Raw genomic sequence first — 23018 nt, forward strand, 5'->3', positions numbered from 1 at the left:
TATCAGTCGTCATTATAACCAGATAACGCCAGTAGTGTCATCACGTTAGTTGGGATGGTTAGGCGTAATGGGAGTATTTTCTGTAGAGATGAGTGAACTTACAGTGAGATTGGGTTCACGCAATCCCAAATTGCTTGGCATCTGAATCCCGCTGCCTGGAGAAGATGGATGCAGCTCTAGGGACACAGCCCTAGATCTCATATAAAAGTACCCATGTTTTCTCAAATGTTAAGCCTTAGAAAAATATTGTCCTTTAGACTCTACTATCTTTTTTTTTTCCACCATTTAATTTTTCTTTCGCCTCCACAATGTTGTTTAAAATGCCATTCGGTCTATGAGGGTCCTTAAAAGAATCAGTGAGGAATGAAAGGTGGAATTTAATTGGTTGCTAGGGGCAACTAAGACGATTCTACTTTACACCAGTCTGATAAATCTCCCCCTATGTTCTTCAAAGTTTCAGATACTTGAATCCTTAAGACTCTACAATGTTCATTTCAGACAGGAAACTTCTTTCACTCTCTATAAGCTCTATGAAGGTCTTATAGCCTGTGTTCCCTCATACTATAAAATACACCTGCTAAGCACTCTTCAGGACTATGTTTATTTGAAGACTACATTGATCTTTTAGTTCTTATGAACTCTTCAGTGGTCCATTAGAATATGTTCCTTCAGACGTTAAAACGTACCCTTAAGTTTAATGGTCTTCCGACTTCTCAAAAGCCCCATCAGGGCATTGTCTGTTCCTTAAAACTCAACTACTTGAGACTCCATATTGTCACTTAACCCTCTACAATGTATCTTACTTTCTAAAATTTAGTTTTCTAAAAACTTGACACTTTACAGTTTGCCTTCAGAACCTAAATTTCCATCTGACAGACAACACAATTGATTTCATATCTTTTTTCTTCAGACCCTTCTCTATTACACTAGAATATACAGCGATGCATCATTATAAACAACACACTTCTCTTATACTCCGCAATGTTCCATGAAATTTAAAATTATATTTTGTTTCTCACAACTTTCGTTAAACTAAAAGTTGCTTTAGACCAGGGATGGGAACCATCGGCCTCCAGCTGTTGCAGACCTAAAAATTACTATCTTTACATTTTATATGTTGTCTCCTCCCATGTTACCTTATTCTATATACCTGTATATTTAGGCTATCTTCACACATCATCTTTCTTTACACGTTGTACAGTCATCATTTTGAGGCCAAATAACGGCCCTCATTTTATTATGACGGCCATGATTATGCCAATAATGACATGTCATTACAAAAATAACTAATGGCCAAAGAAAGACGATCTATGAGCACGGCCTTATAATGAAGCTTACTTTAAGCTTTAATCCTTCAAAAAAAAATATATATTGACCATTTTCTATGAGAAAATTTCTGCCGTCCATCACTCGCCTGTTCTTTACAAACGCTACTGTAAGTTCCCATTTTATTTATCTAATTTTTGACAATATCATTGACTTTACATCCAGTTGGCTCAGTGTTGCTGATAAACTTTCTTAGCTTTTCTTTGTTACACCCCTTATATTTACCACAGTAAAAGAAGAAACTTAAAAGATTTTAATTTTACGGTAATTTTCTAGACGTGTGTTAGGAGAGTGCGACATCTTCAGATTAAAAATATTACTAATTATTTAGATACTATGTATGTTCTATCTATCTATCTATCTATCTAGCTATCTATCTATTGAATCTATCTCCTATCTATCTATCTATCTATCTATCTAATTATCTATCTATCTATCTCCTATCTATCTATCTATCTATCTATCTATATATTTATCTATCTCCTATCTATCTATCTATCTCCTATCTATTATCTATCTATCTATCTATCTATCTATCTATCTATCCATCTATCTATTTCATATTTATCTATCTACCTATCTACAGGATCTATCTATCTATCTTCTATTAATCTCCTATCTTTATATCATCTATCTGTCATCTGTCTATCTATCTATCTATCTATCTATCTATCTATCTATCTATCTATCTATCTATCTATCCATCTATATACTATCTATCATCTATCTATCTATCTATCTATCTCTTATCTATCTATCTATCTATCTATCTCCCTATCTATCTCCTATCTATCTTTCTATCTATCTCCTATCTATCTATCTATCTATCTATCTATCTATCTATCTCCTATCTATCTATCTTTCTATCTATCTATCATATAATTCCAATAACCTGCCTAATGTATGCACACATGAACATTATTATTTTACTAAATACTTGTGAAATGGCTTACAAAACAAAAGCAAATGTTTTAAAGGTTACTAGTTTATTTCCATATATATTTTTGTTAGTAGAATTGTTGTAGAGGTGATATATGTGTTGCTAATGATTGGGTAAGATAAGCTGCAGATAATGTAATAACCACAGTAGTTTCTTATGCATAATATGTATATATGTATATATCTATCTGTATAGATTTAAGGATATTAAACATAAATTGGCGGAATTATATCCCACATATGGTATGGTGTCATTAGAACAGTGGGTAATATTATTGGTGTAAAAGTAGATATATGCCATAAAGAAGCAATACATTACTCCCACTGCCTTCCATGTCTGACTAAGCTCCTGCTTCCATGTGTATGGTGGTGAATAATATATCTCTCCAGAATACAGGCAGTGTGGAGCTGAAGCTAAGACGTAGCCTTCAGCAATGTGATTGTTGTTACCAGCAGGATCCTTTTGTGGGCATGTTCATGATTTATTTCATAGTGCAATTGTCATTCATGTACATTAAAAATATATAGTGTACAGTCAGCCTCAAAGAAGAACGGAGAATAAAGAAATACAGGCCACCGCTAATTTAAATTTCACACGTCAAAGTGCATTATGTGGGGATGCATATCATGAAGATTTATGAACGCGCTGTGTATTGCTCCCGAGCTCTGTAATGTTCTTAAAATATAATTTATAGCTATAGACCATGAGTTCAAAAGTACTCAAAGTAATTATATATGTCTATCTATCTATCTATCTATCTATCTATCTATTATCTATCTATTATCTATCTATCTATCTATCTATCTATTATCTATCTATCTATTATCTATCTATTATCTATCTATCTATCTATCTATCTATCTATCTATCTATTATCTATCTATCTATCTATCTATCTACCTATCATCTATCTATCATCTATCTATCTATCTATCTATCTATCTATCTATCTATCTATTATCTATCTATCTATCTATCTATCTATCTCCTATCTATCTATCTATCTCCTATCTATCTATCTCCTATCTATCTATCTATCTATCTATCTATCTATCTATCTCCTATCTATCTATCTATCTATCTATCTATCTATCTCCTATCTATCTATCTATTATCTATCTATCTATCTATCTATCTATCTATCTATCTATCTATCTATCTATCTATCTCCTATCTATCTATTATCTATCTATCTATCTATCTATCTATCTCCTATCTATCTATCTATCTATCTATCTATCTATCTATCTATCTATCTATCCATTTCCTATCTATGGCTATGTCCACCCAACGTCTGAAAAAGGGAAAAAGGGAAAAAGACGTCTGTTATTGCATCATTTTTTTAATTGGCTTGACTACAATGAATTGAAGTCTATAAAATAACGGACGTCTTTTCCACAACTTGTATTGAATGCATCCACCTCAAAAGACGTCTGTCATTTAATACAAGTTGTGAAAAAGACTTCCATTATTCCATAGACTTCAATTCATTTTATTAAAGTCACTTACAGGCTATGTTCACACAACGTTTTTCAGCTCCGTTTAAAATGGCATCCATCATTTTGAGTCTGAAACAACGGACGTATTTTAGCAGCCTGGCCTCCCCTTAGTGCAATGACTGGTGTTGGTACATTATTCTAGTTTAGGGTTACTAATTGGCCTTTGGATGAAAAAACTGTGTGTGAACAACTGATAAAAAACGTCCACTGTTTGCAAAAGACGTCCGAAAATAATGATCATGTTCATTATTTTGACGTCCGTGGTAAAAACGTCCATTATTTACATTGTGCACATTGGACGTCCGTCTTTCCATTGACTTCAATGCATTGCCATAGCTGTCAGGTAAATCGCGGGAATAACGGATGTTATTTTAAAAATCGGCCGCCTATTCTCTATTTTTGACGTTGTGTGAACATAGCCAAAAAAATGATGCAATTACGGATGTTTTTTTTAAAACAAAAAGCGGATGCCTTTTTTCTTTTTTGGACATTGTGTGAACATAGCCTATCTATCTCATATATACAAATTAATATATAATATTTAAACTTTTAATTTTAGATGATCAAAATGAAGTCACCATTATTTAATTATTTATACTCACCCCTAATATCACCTTATATTGTTACAGTAGTACTATGGAAAAAGTCCCGCCTGGCTCGCCACTTTTCACATTTCAGAGAAAGGTGTATTTTGCACCTCTAATTTAATTGAAGCCTCTTTTTTGACATTTACATGTTATTTTATCAATATCAGATGTCCAGATGGAGTGGTCTGTCAATCAAGCGGCTGGAGTTTGAATTTACTAGTGAAAATATCGACCGTAATGAGTGTAGGGATTACAGGGCACCTGGAAGAAATATAATAAATTTGCTTTTAGGAAATTGTGTATTTATAGATCACCAGCAATCTACTAGCATAGTATAATGAATTTCCTGACCATCAGCGTCTGCCTTCTCTACAAAAGAAACATAAATTAGAAAATAAGTTTGGATTCATAACCCTCCTCCTACACATGTGTCCTTCCTTGCCTTTCAGCTTTGGAAAAAAAACTTAAAAAATATGTTTTTTTTCCCTATACTCTGTCTGGAGATGTTAATACTACAAGTGTCTATACATGGCCACCTAGTGGCTGTAATATAGATTGCAGCCAGTTGATGATTTTGCATGCATGATGGTTAAATCTATATAGTGAGGAATTGCAGACCAGAAATTGCTAAACAGCTATTACAACTTCAATCGGGAGTTTGAAATATTTGAATCTATAAATCTATTTATCCATCTCTATCTATCTATTTATTTATCTATCTATTGATTTCTCTCTCTCTGATATCTATCTATTTATCTCCTCTCTCTCATATCTATCTATCTATCTATCTATCTATCTATCTATCTATCTATCTCTCTCCCTCTCATATCTATCCATCTATCTATCTATCTATCTATCTATTGATTTATCTATCTCTCTCATATCTATCTCATCTCTCTCTCTCACTCTCTCTCTCTTATAACTATCTATTATCTATCTCTCCCTCTCATATCTATCCATCTATCTCATATCTACCTATCTATCTATTTATCTATCTATCTATCTATCTATCGATTTATCTCTCTCTCTCCTATCAATCTATCTATTGATTTATCTATCTCTCTCATATCTATCTATCTATCTCTTCTCTCTCTCTCATTACTATCTATTATCTATCTCTCCCTCTCATATCTATCCATCTATCTCATATCTATCTCATATCTATCTATCTATCTATCTATCTATCTATCTATCTATCTATCTCATACCTATCTATTATCTATCTATCTATTTATCTATCTATCTATCTATCTATCCATCTCATATCTATCTATCTATCTCCTATCTATCTATCTATCTATCTATCTATCTATTTATTTATTTATCTATCTATCTCCTATCTATCTCAGATCTATCTATCTATCTATCTATCTATCTATCTATTATCTATCTATCTATCTATCTATCTATCTATCTATCTCATATCTATTTATTTATTTATTTATCTATCTATCTCCTATCTATCTATCTATCTATCTATCCTCTATCTATCTCAGATCTATCTATCTATCTACCTATCTATCTATCTCCTATCTATCTATCTATCTATCTCAGATCTATCTATCTATCTATCTATCTATCTATCTATCTATCTATCTATCTAATTATCTCCATCCATTATCCATTGGCATAGCTCTATAATATGGTTGTATTATATAAAATGATCTTCCTGGATGGATTTATGTATGAATGAACAATAATCAGTTTGAGCAGCCATAACATACGCTTTCTGTTTCTGTCATCTCTTAGGAGGTACCTGCGTAGTGAACCCCACAGACCTGTTCTGCTCAGTTCCAGGCCGACTCTCTTTGCTAAGCTCCACGTCTAAATACAAGGTCACCATAGCAGAAGTGAAAAGACGCCTCTCTCCTCCTGAATGCCTCAACGCTTCTCTCCTGGGTGGTATATTACGAAGGTAAAGGCAGGTCAATATTTCTATACTTGTATTAGGCTATTAGGAAAATAAATGTATTATATTCATATAACTAGACTATAGTGCATAACTGCTGTCTAGAATATAAATAAATAAAAAATAAATATTTAAAGGGAACCTTTCACATTGAAAATATACTCCCATCTGAATTCATCATGTTTAAGAGTGGGAGGAGCTGAGCAGATTGATAAATAGTTTTATGGAAAAAGTTTCAAAATAACATAATAAATCTCATCTCAACATTGGCTAAGTAGTCAAGTAGGCGGTCCTAATCAGTGATTAACAGATATCTGTATGTTTTCCTGCAACTTCTTTCACAAAACTCTTTATAAATCTCCGCTCATCCGGATCTCTAACATGCCGCCTACAGAATGGATTGCATTTTCATTGTGAAATGTTCCCTTTAAGAATCACACCTAAAAATACCCAGAGACCACCCTAATGCCATGTTAATGTTTCACTTTTATGCTTTTCCTTGTTCTAATAACTCAAGCTTGAAGGCACATGATACATAATGTACACATGCATCATTTTGTATGTATCCAAGCAGATGGGGCGATCAACTCTGCAAGTACTGAATATATAGAAAAATAACACCTATAGCTGGTCGCCCTGAGATAAGTACACATGGACTTCTATAGAAATAGGTTTGATCCTGTAGTGATCCGGCGATCAATAGATTCCAGTTTCTCTAACCATCAGTGATCAGCTATTACAGGAAGAAGCTCTGTGTGTCACATCATGTAGATACCGCATGAGAAATATAGGATAATTAGACATCCATTGAAATCAATAGACAACCATGTATCACATGGTGATATTGACTCCATTAAGGTGGAAACTGGAGAAGAAAACATTTCCATTTCCAGGTCATTAGAATCAGCAATAAGATTCAGTCGTAATAAATGTAGTCCAAATCAAAAGTGCTCAGGCTGATAGCAATGGCAGCAGTATAGTATACGACATGATGGACAAGGCAGGAGATGTGTAGGGCTAGTAGTGGTAGTAGTAATGGTAGTAGTAATAGTAATAGTACAGCATGGAACATGATGGATAAGGCAGGAGATGTGCGGCTGTGTAGGGATAGTAGTAGTAGTAGTAGTAGTAGTAGTAGTAGAAGTAGTAGTAGAACAGTATGAGATATGATGGAAAGGACAGGAGATGTGCGGCTGTGTAGGGTTAGTAGTGGTAGTAGTAGTAGTACAGTATGGGACATGATGGACAAGGCAGGAGATGTGCGGCTGTGTAGAGTAGTGGGAGTAGTAGTAGTAGTAGTTACATAGTTAATACGGTTGAAAAAAGACACATGTCCATCAAGTTCAACCAAGAAGGGGATGGATACAGGGAAGGGGGAGGGGCGATAGGTTCTATACATATGCATTTATATTATTTTGGTCTAAGAACTTGTCTAGCCCTGTTTTGAAGCCCTCTACTGTTGTTGCTGTGACCAGATCCTGTGGTAGACTGTTCCACAGATTCACAGTTCTCATGGTAAAGAAGACTTGTCGCCTCCGGAGATTGAACCTTTTTTTCTCCAGGCGGAGGCAGTGCCCCCTTGTCTCTCCGGGTGGAGGCAGTGCCCTCTTGTCCTTTGAGAGTTTTTTTTAACAATATTTAATTAGTGGCTTATGTAATATTTGAATATACATATTGAAAATTCATTACATATTCAAAAAGAAAGTTGCTCACAGGCAACAAAGGATTGTATGTTTACAATATCATACAGATACTATGAGCCTTTGTAATAACCTTAAAAGACATATTATCATATACAATACAATGTAGTCTTACTTTGAGGGGGTTTTACCTGGAACATCTTTTCCCCATATTTCTTGTAGGGGCCATTTATATATTTAAATAAGTTAATCATATCTCCCCTTAAACGTCTCTTCTCCAGACTAAACAAATGTAATTCTTTTAATCTCTCATCATAACTAAGATGCTCCATTCCCCTTATTAGTTTAGTTGCCCGTCTTTGTACCCTCTCCAGCTCTAGAACGTCCTTGTTATGAATCGGGTTCCAAAACTGGACGGCATACTCCAGATGAGGCTGCACCAAAGCTTTATAAAGCGGTAATATTATATCCCTGTCCCGAGAGTCCAGGCCTGTTTTAATGCATGACAATATCCTGCTGGCCTTAGAAGCAGCTGACTGACATTGTGTGCTGTTCTGTAGTCTATTATCTACAAGTACATCCAGATCCTTCTCTATCAGTGACTCTCCCAGAATAACTCCCCCCAGGACATATGATGCATGCGGGTTATTAGTACCCAGCTGCATAACTTTACATTTATCCACATTGAACCTCATTTGCCAAGTGGACGCCCAAACACTCAGTGTGTCTAAGTCATCCTGTAACATCTGCACATCCTCCATAGACTGTACTCTACTACAAAGCTTGGTGTCATCTGCAAAGATAGAAACATTGCTGTTAATTCCATTCTCAATATTATTAATAAACAAGTTAAACAGAAGAGGGCCAAGTACTGACCCTTGGGGTACACCACTTATTACCGGGGACCATTCGGAGTAGGAATCATTGACCACCACTCTCTGGGTACGATTATTAAGCCAGTTTTCAATCCAGTTACACATTAAACTTTCCAAACCGATAGACTTTAACTTACCCATCAGACGTCCATGAGGAACTGTGTCAAACGCTTTTGCAATATCCAGGTGCACGATATCCACAGCCGCGCCGCCGTCCAGGCTTCTACTTACCTCTTCATAGAAACATATTAGGTTGGTTTGAAAGCTTCTGTCCTTAGTAAAACCATGCTGGTTATCACCTATAATACTATTAGCCACTACATATTCCTGGATGTAGTCCCTTATAAGCCCCTCAAATAGTTTCCCCACAATGGACGTTAAGCTTACAGGTGTGTAGTTACCTGGGGAAGTTCGAGAGCCCTTTTTGAATATCGGCACTACATTTGCCTTGCGCCAGTCCCTCTGCACAATACCAGTAAGCAACTGAATATTTCATACATGGGTAGAGAAATTACAGAACTGAGTTCCCTAAGAACTCTGGGGTGTAATCCATCAGGCCCTGGAGCTTTGGTTACATTGAGTTTGTTTAATTTATCTTGGACCATATCTATAGTAAACCAGTTCAGTACATTACATGTGTTAGCAGCACTGGCCCCACCCACCTCAGTACTGGCCCCACCCACCACAGTTCCATCCTCTTCTTTTGTATATACAGAGCTGAAGAACCCATTAAGTAACTCAGCTTTCTCCTGATCCCCAGTTATTAATTTCCCGTCGCCATTATTTAGGGGTCCTACATGCTCTGACCTTGGTTTTTTTGCATTAATATATTTGAAGAATTTGAAGAATTTTTTGGGGGTTTCTTTTGCTATCTATGGCTACCTGCCTTTCATTGTGAATTTTTGCTGCTTTTATTACATTTTTACAGGTTTTGTTGACTTCTTTGTAATCTTGAAATGCTACAGCTGACCCCTCTACCCCTAGTAGTAGAAATACAGTATGGGATCTGATAGACAAAGCAGGAGATGTGCAGCTGTATGGGGCCAGTAGTGGTAGTACCAGTAATAATATTGTTTGGGATATGATGGATAAGGCAGGAGATGTGCGGCTGTGTAGGGTAGTAGTAGTAGTTGTAGTAGTAGTAGTAGTAGAAGAAGTACAGTATGGGATCTGATGGATAAAGCAGGGGATGTGCAGCTGTATAGGGCCAGTAGTGGTAGTACCAGTAATAAAACTGTGTGGGATATGATTGACAAGGCAGGAGATGTGCGGCTGTGCAGGGATATAAAATTTCTAGAAATTTGTTTCAGTTCCTAACGCAAATCTTCTATATGCCTTGAGAGTTGTAGATGACTCTAATGTCTCCTGTATTACAGGTTTTTATATTCCTTCTGTGTTATATAGGGTTCCCAACAGCCGCAGTACAGTACAGAGATGATGAATTTGTGCTATATCAATTTGCTCATCTCATGTTACAAGGAAAGCTATATCTTAAAGATGTTTTCTAACAAGGAAACCTTTTATTTTACAAGCTTTCTGTGGTCTTTCATTCTTTCCTTCTGCTCCTGATGCAACCCGTCCACCCTATTTTCTTCACTGCCCCCCTGGCTAGTCTAAATCATGTTCCTTCTACACAGACTAGCTGGGAATTCAACCATCTCTTTCTCTCTCCCACTACATCTTCTTTACTATAACCCCACCAACTACACCCACATAATGGTAGGCAGATAGAGTAGGCTTAGTTCCTAGCTAGAGTGTACAACGAGAACAGGAAGTCTATTATACTAGACAGGAAGTGGGGCTATGAAGACAATAGAGCAGACCATTTGCATCTGGAGCATAAGATATGCATGAAAAATCATACAATACATGCACCAGTTCTGCTCCTGATTAAACCTGTCTGCACTATTTTCTTCACTGCCCCATCTAGTCTACATCCCGTGTTCCTGGTTTAAAATCTAGCTGGGAATTCAACCAACTCTACCTCCCTCCCACTACATCTTCTTGACTATAACCCCACCAACTGCACCCACATAATGAGTTGGCTGAATTTCTAGCTAGAGTGTAAAAAAGGAACAGGAAGTCTATTACACTAGGCAGGAAGTGGGGCTATAAAGACAATGGAGCAGACAGTTTGCATCAGAAGCATAGGGGAGGCATGAAAAACCATAGAAAACATACATTAGTTCCTTTCAACTTGGGTGGCTATGGGTGTGATGGTGGTAACCAGCATCAGAATGAGACACCATTTTAATTTTTGCTATGGGAGCCCCTGAACTACATAGCAGGGACATGCTGTAATTTTATAATATTGGGAAATGAATAAGAAATTTAATATAGAAAGTTTTGACACGCTGTTTATCTATATGGTCTATATGTTCATACAGCATATTGACGGGGGGGACTTTTGCAGGGCAAAGTCGAAAAATGGGGGTCGATGCTTACGAGAGAAGTTGGACAGGCTTGGTCTGAACTTACCTGCAGGAAGGCGAAAAGCTGCTAATGTAACGCTGTTGACGTCCTTAGTGGAAGGTAAGTTCTGCCTCTTTCTCCCACCCACGGACCTTGCAAATTGGAATCAGATTAACCATGCCATTCTCCAGTCCTTGGAACAATTGTAAATCTTTGCAGTTGTTCAGAACTTTCAGATCTGAAGAATATATCCCACTTGTCTTTGATCATTTTATATGAAGTCACACAGTGTAGGAGAAGATAAAGTACCTGGATTGGAGTTCTGCTTTCAGTCAGAGTGGGATGAAAGTGCCTCCTCACAGACCGGGCATTACCAACCCTCTTCCTTTTATTCCCTTGAATGTTTGGAAGTGCTGATCAAATCGAGCAAGGTCTTTCTTCTAAGGTCTTAAGAGATCTTTCAGATGCACTTCTAATAATTTCCCTTCATTAATTCACTTGACTCACGTGTTTTCCCAACCAAGAAGGAGAAACTTTAGTAGAAAATGGTCTTTCGGTTGTACAGCTGAATAATCCATAGATTTCAGATTCAGTTAGGAGTGAAGATTAGAGATGATCGAACATCGGCTGAATCCCGGAATTCAGACTGTCTCCTCCTTCCCCACGGACCGGGAAGGCATCGGGAATGAAATGCGGAAGGTTCAACAAGGTTCGAGTTCGATAGAACCTAAGATTTTCCGATGTTCGATCATCTCTAGTTAAGATCTTGTGGATTTAATTTGGAAGGTGTTTGATTTGTTTCCTATGTTCTGTTGCGTCGAAAGGGTTGTCTACATTGTAGAGTTGTGACGGACTACCTCCAAGACATAGTAAGCTTGCAATGTAGTAGTTGACTGCTTCATGGATACATGAATGGATGGAGTTAATCAAAGTAGCAGCTACTACTTGTCCATTATGTCCCTGCGTCCTGATGGAACACCCCTTTAAGATATAATGACTGGAGATGAACACAATTGGAGCATGCTCAAGTCCAATCATCTGGCATTTGAATACGTGGCGGATAAAGTTGGATGCCGCCCTACAGAGTCCAAGAAAACAAGGATATAGCCTATAGCCTATGGCTGTATCCTTGTTTCCCCAAACTCTCTTGGGCTTCATCCAACTTCTTCTGCCCCTGGTAGTCAGGTGCCAAATGATCAGACTCAAGTATGCTTGACTTGTGCTCATCTCCAATAGTGACTTACTATCTATTTTATGCTGACACCTATCTACTCTCAGAAAAAAAGGGTCAACCATGTTGAGCTCCAGTTGCCCAATCCTTCTCTCCCGGCAGTGTTATGCTGTTCCTCTATTATTTTTACTGCTTGGCTAAATAGCCAGCTGGGTGTTACCAGTTTGGGATGCGTCTCTCCAGGGTCTGAGGCTAGCCAATCCAAACTGACAGTGTTAGCTTGTGTAGATACACATGCCCAGGTAACACCCAGTTGACTATTCATATATTTCTAGTAAGAATAACAGAAGAACAGCAGATCACTGAGCTATAAAAGGGGATGTTCTAGAATGGCTATTTTATGGGAAACTGACAGAAGAGGTCATTAAGCTTCCTAATATAACTCTCAAATCTGAGACTAGTTTATGTTCATTGCTACGTGAAAATAGTTTTATCTCATGACTTGCCGGAATTGCCATATGTTCGGCATAGAGTACAACTGATGATCTATCAATAATCCAAGATGTGCCCAATACAGTTTCCGAATTATATAAAGAATGTCATCCGATCTGGAGGTTTTAGAACAATATATGCAACTATAATTGATATAAAGCCCCATCATTGGTTCTATCAACAAAAAGCCATTACACCTTTTATCAACTTAAATCATATATGTCTTTAAATAAAAGGGTTGATCGTTGCAGGTCTCACTGACCCCCATCGATCAGGAGATGGAACAGCACACACCCTGCTGTCAATCATATCTGTCCACGCAGCCCTATAGACTTATAATGGAGCTGCCTAGAAGGGGATTGCTGCAAGTCAGGAGTAAAATGTGCCACTTCTCCATTCTCCTCATTGGTGAGGATTTCAATCAAAACTTTTGCCTTAAGATAATTGGCCTTATTTGCTTTTGTAAATCAGACAAGGTTAAAACAATCCTTAAAATGGGTTATCTGAAAAAAATAAATAAATATATATATATATATATATATATATATATATATAGATATGAGAAAACAAACAAACAAATAAATAAAAAAATAAAGCATACTCACCTGCCATGATCCCCCACCGTATCTTTCCCATGTTGACAGACCTGGCTAAGTAGCACTTCCCGTTTCAGTTTCAATACTGGATGTACTCTCCCAGCCAAGTAGTGGCTGAGGCAGGAGTAGGAAGGACTGGGCACTGCAAGATGGATGTTGTGGGCGATGGGGGAAGGTGAGTATTGTTGTTTTTTTTTGTTTCGTTTTTTTGTGCCTTGTTTGTTTTCAGTTTTAGCTCAGCCTAAGCTTACTCCCATTTTATTTTCTTAGGCCCCCCTTTAAGATACAATCATTCCAGGTCAACATAACTGTGTATAATTAATAATATTTTAACCTTAATAACCATGAACACGGGTAGATGTTTGAGTAACTATGTCGTTAGCTTTAGCAGTTTATTTAAATACTTATCTATTGTTCTGTTGTCTGCAGGTGAAGCTCTGCATTTAGCCCGTGATTTTGGATATACTTGTGAGACAGAGTTTCCAGCAAAGGCTGTAGGAGAACATCTGGCTAGGCAACACATGGAGCAGAAGGAGCAGACCGCAAGGAAAAAGATGATACTCGCCACTAAGTAAGTTCTTTTCACAATGAGGTTTTATTTGTTTATTTTCATTACTTTATTTTCATTTTTGTTAAAATGTAGTTCACATTTCATTTCTTTTGATATTATATGGTCCATTAATTAGAAAAAAATTGCAATTCTATGTTGTGTAGGATGGTGAAAGTAATAGGGATAATAAAATGAATAATAAGGATGAAAACAACACCTTTCCATATACTCTTGTACAGTGCATAGACCTAAGATATAGGTCTTCTGCTTGTGGTCTAAGTAAAGGCCAGCTCCGTTAGCTGCAAATAGGCCAGAGGTGGCAGCCACAACCAGAGATGAGCGAACCTCGAGCATGCTCGAGTCCGTTAGTGGTGGCTGCTGAAGTTGGATAAAGCTCTAAGGTTGTCTGGAAAACATGGATACAGCCAATGATTATATCCATGTTTTCCACATAGCCTTAGGGCTTTATCCAACTTCAGCAGCCACCGCTAATCAAATGCCGAATGATCAGGTACAGATGGACTCGAGCATGCTCCAGGTTCGCTCATCTCTAGCCACAACCCATCGTCAGTGCTCTTACTGACGGAAGGAGGTTGTTGGCGAAAGTCTTGTGATACATGGCCCCATCCATCCTCCTTTCAATATTGTTCAGTTATCTGGTCCCCTTTGCACCACCAAATTATGATGTTTCCACCCCTATGCTTCACGGTTGGGACTGTGTTCTTGGGGTTGTACTCATCCTTCTTCTTCCTCCAAACACAGAAAATAAATGGTCATTGGCAAACTTCAAACAGGCCTTGACATGTGCTGGTGTGAGCAGGGGGAACTTTCTTGCCTTGCAGAATTTTATTCCATGATGACTTTGTGTGTTACTAACGGTAATCTGGGAGACTGTGGACCCAGCTCTGTTCAGGTTATTGACCAGGTTCTCCTATGTAGTTCCGGGCTGATTCCTGACCGTTTTAAACAATCATCCTTACCCCACGAGGCGAGATCCTGCATGGAGCCCCAGACCAAGGAAGATTGACAGTCATCTTGTATTTCTTCCATTATCTAATAATTGTGCCAAGAGTTGTTGCCTTCTCACCAAACTGCTTGCATATTGTCCTGTAGCCCATCCCAGCCTTGTGCAGGTCTCCATTTCATTCTTTGTTGGTGGGAAAGTTTGCAACATTAGCAGAGTATCAAATACTTATTTTCCTCAATTTTACATATTGCATCAGTTTAAAGGAGACCTGTCACCCCCCGTGTCGGGGTGACAGGCTCCCGACCCCCAGACAGACCCCTTATACTGACCTCATCTCCCCGAGTCCCGCTCCCGGAGCCGGTCCGGACGGAGATATCCTGGTCAGAAGTCGGCGCGTGCGCGCTGTGGTGTTAGGTCCGGTCTCCATAGAGAATGAATGGAGCCGTGCACGCGCCGGCTTCAGACCAGGATATGTCTGTCCCGGGACCAGCTCCGGGAGCGGGACTCAGCGAGATGAGGTCAGTATAAGGGGATCTAGCTGGGGTCGGGAGCCTGTCACCCCAGCACGGGGGTGACAGGTCCTCTTTAAACTTATTTGTCTTTTGTGAAGAATACCTTTATATGTGCTCAAGCTTGTATAAAAACAGTAAAAACAACATGTACTAGCCAGCCCTGCCTTTGCTGCCGTTCCAAAAGTGCCAAGTCTCCCTTTTCCCACTTTACTGTCCTTTCAGCCCATAGTGCAAAAATATTAGGAATGGCAGTATATTCAGCTGTTTGTGATCCAGAATGTCAGGGGGGAAAATCAATAGCCTTTCTACAGGATAGAATAATAGGTTGATGAGGTTCAGACACCACATATCCCTGCCAATCAGCTGCACTGCACTTAGAAAGGAGCTGGAAGCAGTTGGTGGCGGTGCTGGGGTAATGCAGCCTCCACTTCTAGTCATTTCGACAGGAGTTGAGGCTGTAGTACTGCAGAGGCACCACTATAGTATTACTTTTACTTTTAAATGGATCTATTACCACTATAATCCCCATATTTTTTTCAAAATGTTTTAAATGGTTTTCCAACAGTGAAGCGTATCTCTTAAAATGTGAGCGTATAATGGTAAATAAATTATTTTACCTCTTTCTCTGTGGTCTTTAATGGTTTCCTTCTGCTTTGGATGCAAGCTGTCTGCTCTGTTGTCTTTCACCCAATGTCCTGTCTGGTGTACATCCTGTAATAGACATCCTGTTCGTGTGTACAGGATACTCTAGCCAGGAATTCAGCCACTATATGGAAGGGGTTAAGGTCAAGAAAGTGTAGCCTACTTTTACAAAAATTATCAATTTTTTTATGTGGTTATTTCCATAATAAATGACTCATTATTGTTTTTATTGATATTGTTTCAGGCAAATCTGCAAAGAATTTCAGGACCTACTCAGTCAAGACAGGTCACCACTCGGCTCCTCGAGGCCAACTCCAATTCTAGACCTCGATATTCAGAGACACTTAACACATTTTAGGTATGTCACTATTTGGGGGGTTTTACTGGTTTTTACTGGGAAATATATCCAATATCCAATATATATACTGTAAAAAGTTCATTGCGTTTCAAAGGCTCAATAAGGAATTCTCAATAAGGGAAGTAAGCTCAAGGTGTGTTTATAGCGTCAAACACAATTCCTAGTGTTATCCCTATGTGCACTTCAAACTATGGTCATTTTAAAGATCCCTTCAAATTGTTAGGGGTGGGGTTTCCCTTTAACTATTGAGTCCAGAAAACAGAACACATTGAGGCTGAGGTTTACATGCGGAATCTGTTGGCGCTATACAAATAAATAATATTATTATTATTATTATTATCATTATTATTATTATTACATGCCAAATACAGAATATGTTTGAATGATCATGAACAGATCAAAACATGAAATTTAAAATAAACGTTAAAAAAAAAAAAAAATGAAATAAACTGTAAAAAAGAAAAAATTATTTTTTAGACATTGGGGAAGATTTATTGATGAAAATACACCAGCTTTCTGCCATAGTTTGCATTGAATAACTGCCTTACACGCTGTGCACCACCTTTTAGTCTCTTTTAGGGGTGTGGTGTATGTTGAACAAAGTAACTTCTGTAAAACATTATTTAAAGGGGTAGTTCCATCTCAAGAGATTACCCCTTCACAGGATATGAAATAGCTGGAGGTGAATGGCCTAGAATGAACATTCACTTTTTATGGGGCTTCCGAACATTCTTAAGCGCTGAACTCGGCAATGCTTGGAAGCCCCAAAGAGAATGAATGGAGCACTGGCCGCGCAAACATGGTGTGTTCCACAAATCCAAGGGCAATTTTCCCTCTGTTCTTGGGATTGCTAGATGCCCCCCACAGATCATCATGTTATAAGATTTTGAGATGGTAATACCATTTTAAATATAATGGGTTTTAGTAATTTTTTGGGATTCTTTTTTTTAAAAAAGCTGCAAAGTTTCGCCACACAAGATCCCCACCCAGTAGATGACATAGCAATTCAAAAAGCAAAAAGTCATCATGCATCATGCAACTATTTGATACATTTGGGGCATTTCATATTGCTATAAGGAAAAAGGTACAAAAGATGACCCCATTAGTTTGTAACATAGAGCTAATACTACAGAAATAACATATACCTCATCTGTGGTTATGTAGGACAATGGCTCTGATAAGTAATTCATCGTCTGTATGTATCCTTCACTCTAATCCATGTTCTCAAGGTAAAAATTACCATTCGGATGCCCAGGGGTTGCATGATTAGAAAAGAACATTCCAGCTCATGTAGACAAGATCCATACAATGTTAATAAATATCTATTAAAATGATACAGGAGGACACTGACATCATTTCATCTCATACCGGAACGTTCTTTTGAATTTTTTTTGAGCCATTACAGCTAATATTCCAAAATAAATAAATAAATAAAAAATAAATAAATAAAAGAAAAATAAATTAAAATAAAATATTCTGTATGAGTTTTCCCTTGTAATAGTTCTCCCGGTAGAATTGCTGAATATTCTTGTGAAACGAATTGATTTTGAAGCGATCTCGTGTCATGACTTCAAGGCCGTTTCATATTTTACCTCTGTATAAAGCTCAATATTAAAGCACTAATTTTTTTTTTTCTTTTTTCTTTGTATGTTTTTTTTTTTTTTTTTTTATATGTTCCAGCTTGATCACTCACGGTTTCGGAACTCCAGCAATTTGCGCGGCTCTAAGCACCTTTCAGACCGTCCTCAGCGAGATGCTCAACTATTTGGAGAAACATACGACAAATAAATCTGGGGGGGTGTCGGAAAGCAGCCAAGGGAACGGCAACTCAGAAAAGGGACCCCTGAGGAAAGTGTCAGACGTTGTCGTAAAAGACGCCAAGACCGAAAAGACAGACTAGCCAGACTGATCTCCCTCAGAGTTTTTTTGCTGCTGACTATTTTTTTTAAGAACTGTATATCTCTTTAGGTTGGACTATTTACAAGGGACCAAAATCACTTACTTTTGAACATTGTAAATTCTGTGAATTTTTCACCTTTTTAGTTGATTTATAAATTCTCTGAAATTATTATATATAATGAAACGATAGATGTTACCTCCGATGGGTGTCACTACAAAAATTCCAGTTTGCGATGAAGAAACATTTTCTTTTCTTGTTTTTTTTTTGGATTTTTTTTTTTTCACATTTTGTTTTTACTCGACGTGAGATGTTTAGAGATGGAAAAAAAAAAAAAAAAAGAAGCAAAGCACCATATTGAGATGACTTATAGAGGATAATAAAATTGAAAGCAATTAAATTTTACTATGTTTTATGTGTATTGCATTGTGTTAAAAACCTTCTTATTTGTAAAGATGTAAAGATGTTCAGTTATTCGCTCATAGAGAACTCTGCCCTTCGATTCGAAGAACGTGTTTTCAATCTAAAGTAAATGTCTTTTTCTTAAAGATTTACAAGGATAAACCAATTTCTGTTAAATCATTTGCAATTTAATATACAAAAAAATTTATATAAAATTTAAAGGGTAACAAATGAGGCTAGGAAACTGTACACCTCCCAACGTCTTTCCATGTTTGGTGGGCAACTTCATCAGGGGACTATAAGTCTGAACCCTATTAACTGATGTGGTGACCTAGGGGTGCAAGATGGTAAATGCAAGAGATGATGTTGTAGTATCACTACGGCCTCTCCCTAGGTACCTGCACATGCCAATTAAAGGTGTTCCTATGTCTCCTCTGTAGTATGATGGTGCAATACAGGTACATCCAGGATAACTTAACCTGTAGAAATGTTTACTTGGCAGACTTAAAGACACAGTACAGTGCGTTTTCAAGACTGAGTTTTGTACCTGAGAGGTAGTATTGCCAACAAGTTCCCTTTAAGAGGTACATGTGCAGATACTGCTTAAGCAGTTTAGATTGATGATATATAATAATTTACAAAGTGAGGGGACCTGTCCAAAAATGCATGTTGGGGGTAAATCTGACAACCTTGGCTACAGTTACGATAATCTTTAGACTTAAAAGAAAAAAACATACTCATGACTATGACTGATCCGTCAATGCTGGTCTAGTACACAGAGTGGCAAGTGCACTAATATGGGCCCTAGGCTTGCACAACTGGGCTGAGCTAACTCCCCAACATTAGCAAAGGAAACTGAGCAGAAGACAGCGGGGCACGTCTTCTAGTAGCACTTAACGCTTAGAATACATTCTTGTTCACTCTTGAAGGACTTCAGGAAACAGGAGTGCGATAAATTCCCCACAACGTGAACAGGTGGAATCCCCTTGCCTTTGGTAGTAGCCTCTTCAGTGTTCTAGCAGGCCGTAGACTGGTTTGCAGGAACTTGTGGAAATGAGGTTGCGGTCTTTAGTTTCCCAGGCACTGCCCACAGAGCCAGGCCTTGGAAAGAACTCCCTCAGAATACTGTGCTCTGTACTCTTGAGAATAGAGCGGAACCAAAAGTAGTCTCCAACTAATATGAGCACATGGTTCTCTCCACCAGTCTTATAAGTAAGGATCGGAACTTGTCGCCTCCTATTGGTTGACAGCAGCCTAAGGTACTTTACTACCTGTTATAAAACCAGAGGGAAACCTTGGCAAGCCTGTAATAGGCCCAGAGCATAGAGGCAACTGGCAAACTTCCTCTCATTTACTTACAAGTGTCACATAGGCAATTAACCCCTTTAGCATTTTTCAGCCTTTCCTCACTGTCAAAGAAATAGTGCCATCTAGTGGCCAAAATGCAGTACGCACCCCTATCCAAAGGATAGCCCTGTAATACACAACATCGGTGCCGACCTAAATACTTGTATACCCAGCAGTGGCAGACAGGTTCTGGGGCACTGCACTTGTTGGCACAATAACACAGTCCTGATGATAACAATTTATGAATAGTAACTCTTGGTATTTCAGTTTTCACTCAGACTCCAAAAACATTTGGATTCCTATGAAACTTGTCTGATTAGGTATTCATATTTGCTTCCTAAGAGGAGTTGTTCTATGAAAATATGTCCTATCCTCAAAATAGTACATAACTAACTGATCCTCTGCAATCTCAAATCTTGAGAATAGGGTCAGAGTGTCTTCTGAGAAAGTAATGGTGGTCATTCATGCACATCCCTGCTCCATTCCTCCTCTATAGGAGCTGCCACTGGGCTTGACTATCTTTGGCGGCTTCCATAAAGAATGAAAACAGTGGTGTGGTGGTGTGCATGAATGACCAGCACTTCTTTCTCCGGGGACATGCAAGTTCCCATTTTTGAGATGGCAGGGGAGCCTGGCAGTCAGACTCCCCCATGCTTAGTTATTTATCCCCTATCCTTAGAATAGGTTATAACTTATTTCATGGGCCAACTCTTTTAAAGCCTAAATTCTGGGGGAAAAATGACATATGTACCAGGCACAACTCAAGAAACCCATCTGTAATTAAAGAGACTCTGTCACCTCCAAAAATACATTGCTAAACTTAAGTTATCTATAGATTGTACATCAGTAAAGTATACAACTCTGATGCGTTTCTTTGCTATGAGCCACAAATGAAGGAGTCTAAGTAGTTCTCTCTATTATATTCTTGAGCTAAGTAGTCCCCTCTATGCATCAACATGGCCAGTGTGTAGGCTTACAATGGAGAAATACAAAGGAGGAGAAAACTACAAATGACAGATTTGGAATCAGCATTGTTCATCCTACTTACACATGATTTTAGTTTAGGGTTTTGAGGAGGGTGGGTTGGAGGTAACAGAGTTTTTTTTAACTGCGTTATCAGTAGAGATGATGGAACAGCGGAAAATCTTAGGTTCTATAGAACTCGAACCTTGTCGAACCTTCCGCATTTGATTCCTGATGCCTTCCTGGTCTGTGGCGAAGGAGGAGACAGCCCGGGTACTGCCTAGAATTCCGGGATTCAGCCTAGGTAATAGGGAGGGCATCGGAAATCAAATGTGGAAGGTTCAACAAGACTCGAGATTTTTTGCTGTTCGATCATCTCTAGTTATCAGTACAGATAAGGATACTTGCCACAGAGACACCTGACACACAGCTCAAGACGGGGTACCACCCCTTGCCAAAGTGACCCTATTGTGGATTGTGGATAACAAAATATTGCCAGGCAATGCTTTAAAAAATTATAAAGTTTCTTATACAAGGATGTATTATACAAAGATCACTTTTTACTTGTCCTCCAAAGAAAGTCCTGATGCAGGCTTCCTTCGTGACCGGTATGTGCGCACTGAAGTATAGGCTTGAAATTCCTCATCTATTCAGCTCTGGCAGAATTTAAGCAGAATTCATTCAGAATTTAAGCCCCCATTAAGTTCTATAGGAGAATTCCTCTAGAAGAATTCGCCCAAAAAATTGACATGTCGTTCACACTACATAATCCACGCAGATAACATCCTGCGGATTCCGTTGCTCGCCCCCGCGCGTTTCTGCTTAACTTTCCTTCTGTGCCATAGACTCCATTATATGCTCAAGCAGATTCCACCATCCGCCCAAAGAATTGACATCGGTAATTGCTCAATTACTGACCATTGATAGGATTGAACTGACTGACAATTGTTCAGCTACCTAAAAAATATCTAATGGTGCGTTTACACAGAACGATTATTGTTAGAATTTTCGCAATAACGATCGCATTTGATCGATAATCGGCTCGTGTAAACACAGCCAACGATCAAGCGACAAGCGAGAAATCATTCATTGTGATCTTTCAACATGTTCTCAAATCATCATTCGCAGATCGCTTCCTGTAAACAGTCTTTCAAAAATTCACCCTGTGTGTGCGATAGGCTTAAGCGATCTTAAAAATGATCACAATAACGATTTTTCTAACAATTTATTCGTCTAAACGCTGATCGTTATAAAACCAAATTGTTGCTTCAAAATTGTTAAACGATCGATTGAGCGAATTATCGCTTCGTGTAAACGGACCATTAGACATATTTGTATGAAGCACCTGGGTTTGTATGTATACATCCATTGAGAAAAGAGTCAAGGCTAGTTAAAGGGGTACTCCGGAAATTTTTTTTTTTACAAATATTATTGCTTTAATAATCTTATATTACTTGTAATACTGGTAGCAGTAAGGGGCGACATGGCCCCTCTGCTGCCATGAATGTTTGTGTCCACAACTGCAAGGCTATCTAATGCTGAGTTTACACGTAGCGATTATCGTGCAAATTTGCACGATGACAGTTGAATTCGAATGATAATTGTACGTGTAAACACAGTGAACGATCAAACGATGAGCGAGAAATTGTTCATTTTGATCTTTGAACAAGTTCTCAAATCATCCGCCCGCCCCCAGGCCGCCCCCCCGCCCGCAGCCTGGCCCCCGCTTCTCCGCAGCCCGGCCACGCATCCTACAGCCCCCTGCACCAGCTTAATCGCCCCCGCCGGCTCGATCGCCAACCCCCCCCCCCCCCGCCGGCTCGATCGCCACCCCTGCCGCCCCGATCGCCACCCCGATCGCCGCCCCCGCCGCCCTGGCCACAAGCATACCTTACCTGCTCGGCGTAGCGGGTGTTCAAAATTCCCGGCTCCC

The 23018-nt window shown here is 38.5% G+C and overlaps 1 protein-coding gene across 1 annotated transcript in view; it reads left to right on the forward strand.

Moving 5' to 3' along the window:
- TFAP2D (transcription factor AP-2 delta) overlaps positions 1–18376 on the forward strand; it is a 30839-nt gene extending 12463 nt beyond the window's left edge. The window contains exons 4-8 of the mRNA XM_069974040.1: positions 6102–6267; positions 11190–11308; positions 13877–14018; positions 16363–16476; positions 18157–18376. Coding sequence (XP_069830141.1) covers positions 6102–6267; positions 11190–11308; positions 13877–14018; positions 16363–16476; positions 18157–18376 — 761 coding nt within the window. The remainder of the gene's footprint in view (positions 1–6101; positions 6268–11189; positions 11309–13876; positions 14019–16362; positions 16477–18156) is intronic.
- The last annotated feature ends 4642 nt before the right edge of the window (positions 18377–23018 follow it).

The sequence above is a fragment of the Dendropsophus ebraccatus genome, chromosome 6 (genome assembly GCF_027789765.1).
Source record: "Dendropsophus ebraccatus isolate aDenEbr1 chromosome 6, aDenEbr1.pat, whole genome shotgun sequence".
NCBI classification, from domain to species: Eukaryota; Metazoa; Chordata; class Amphibia; order Anura; family Hylidae; genus Dendropsophus; species Dendropsophus ebraccatus.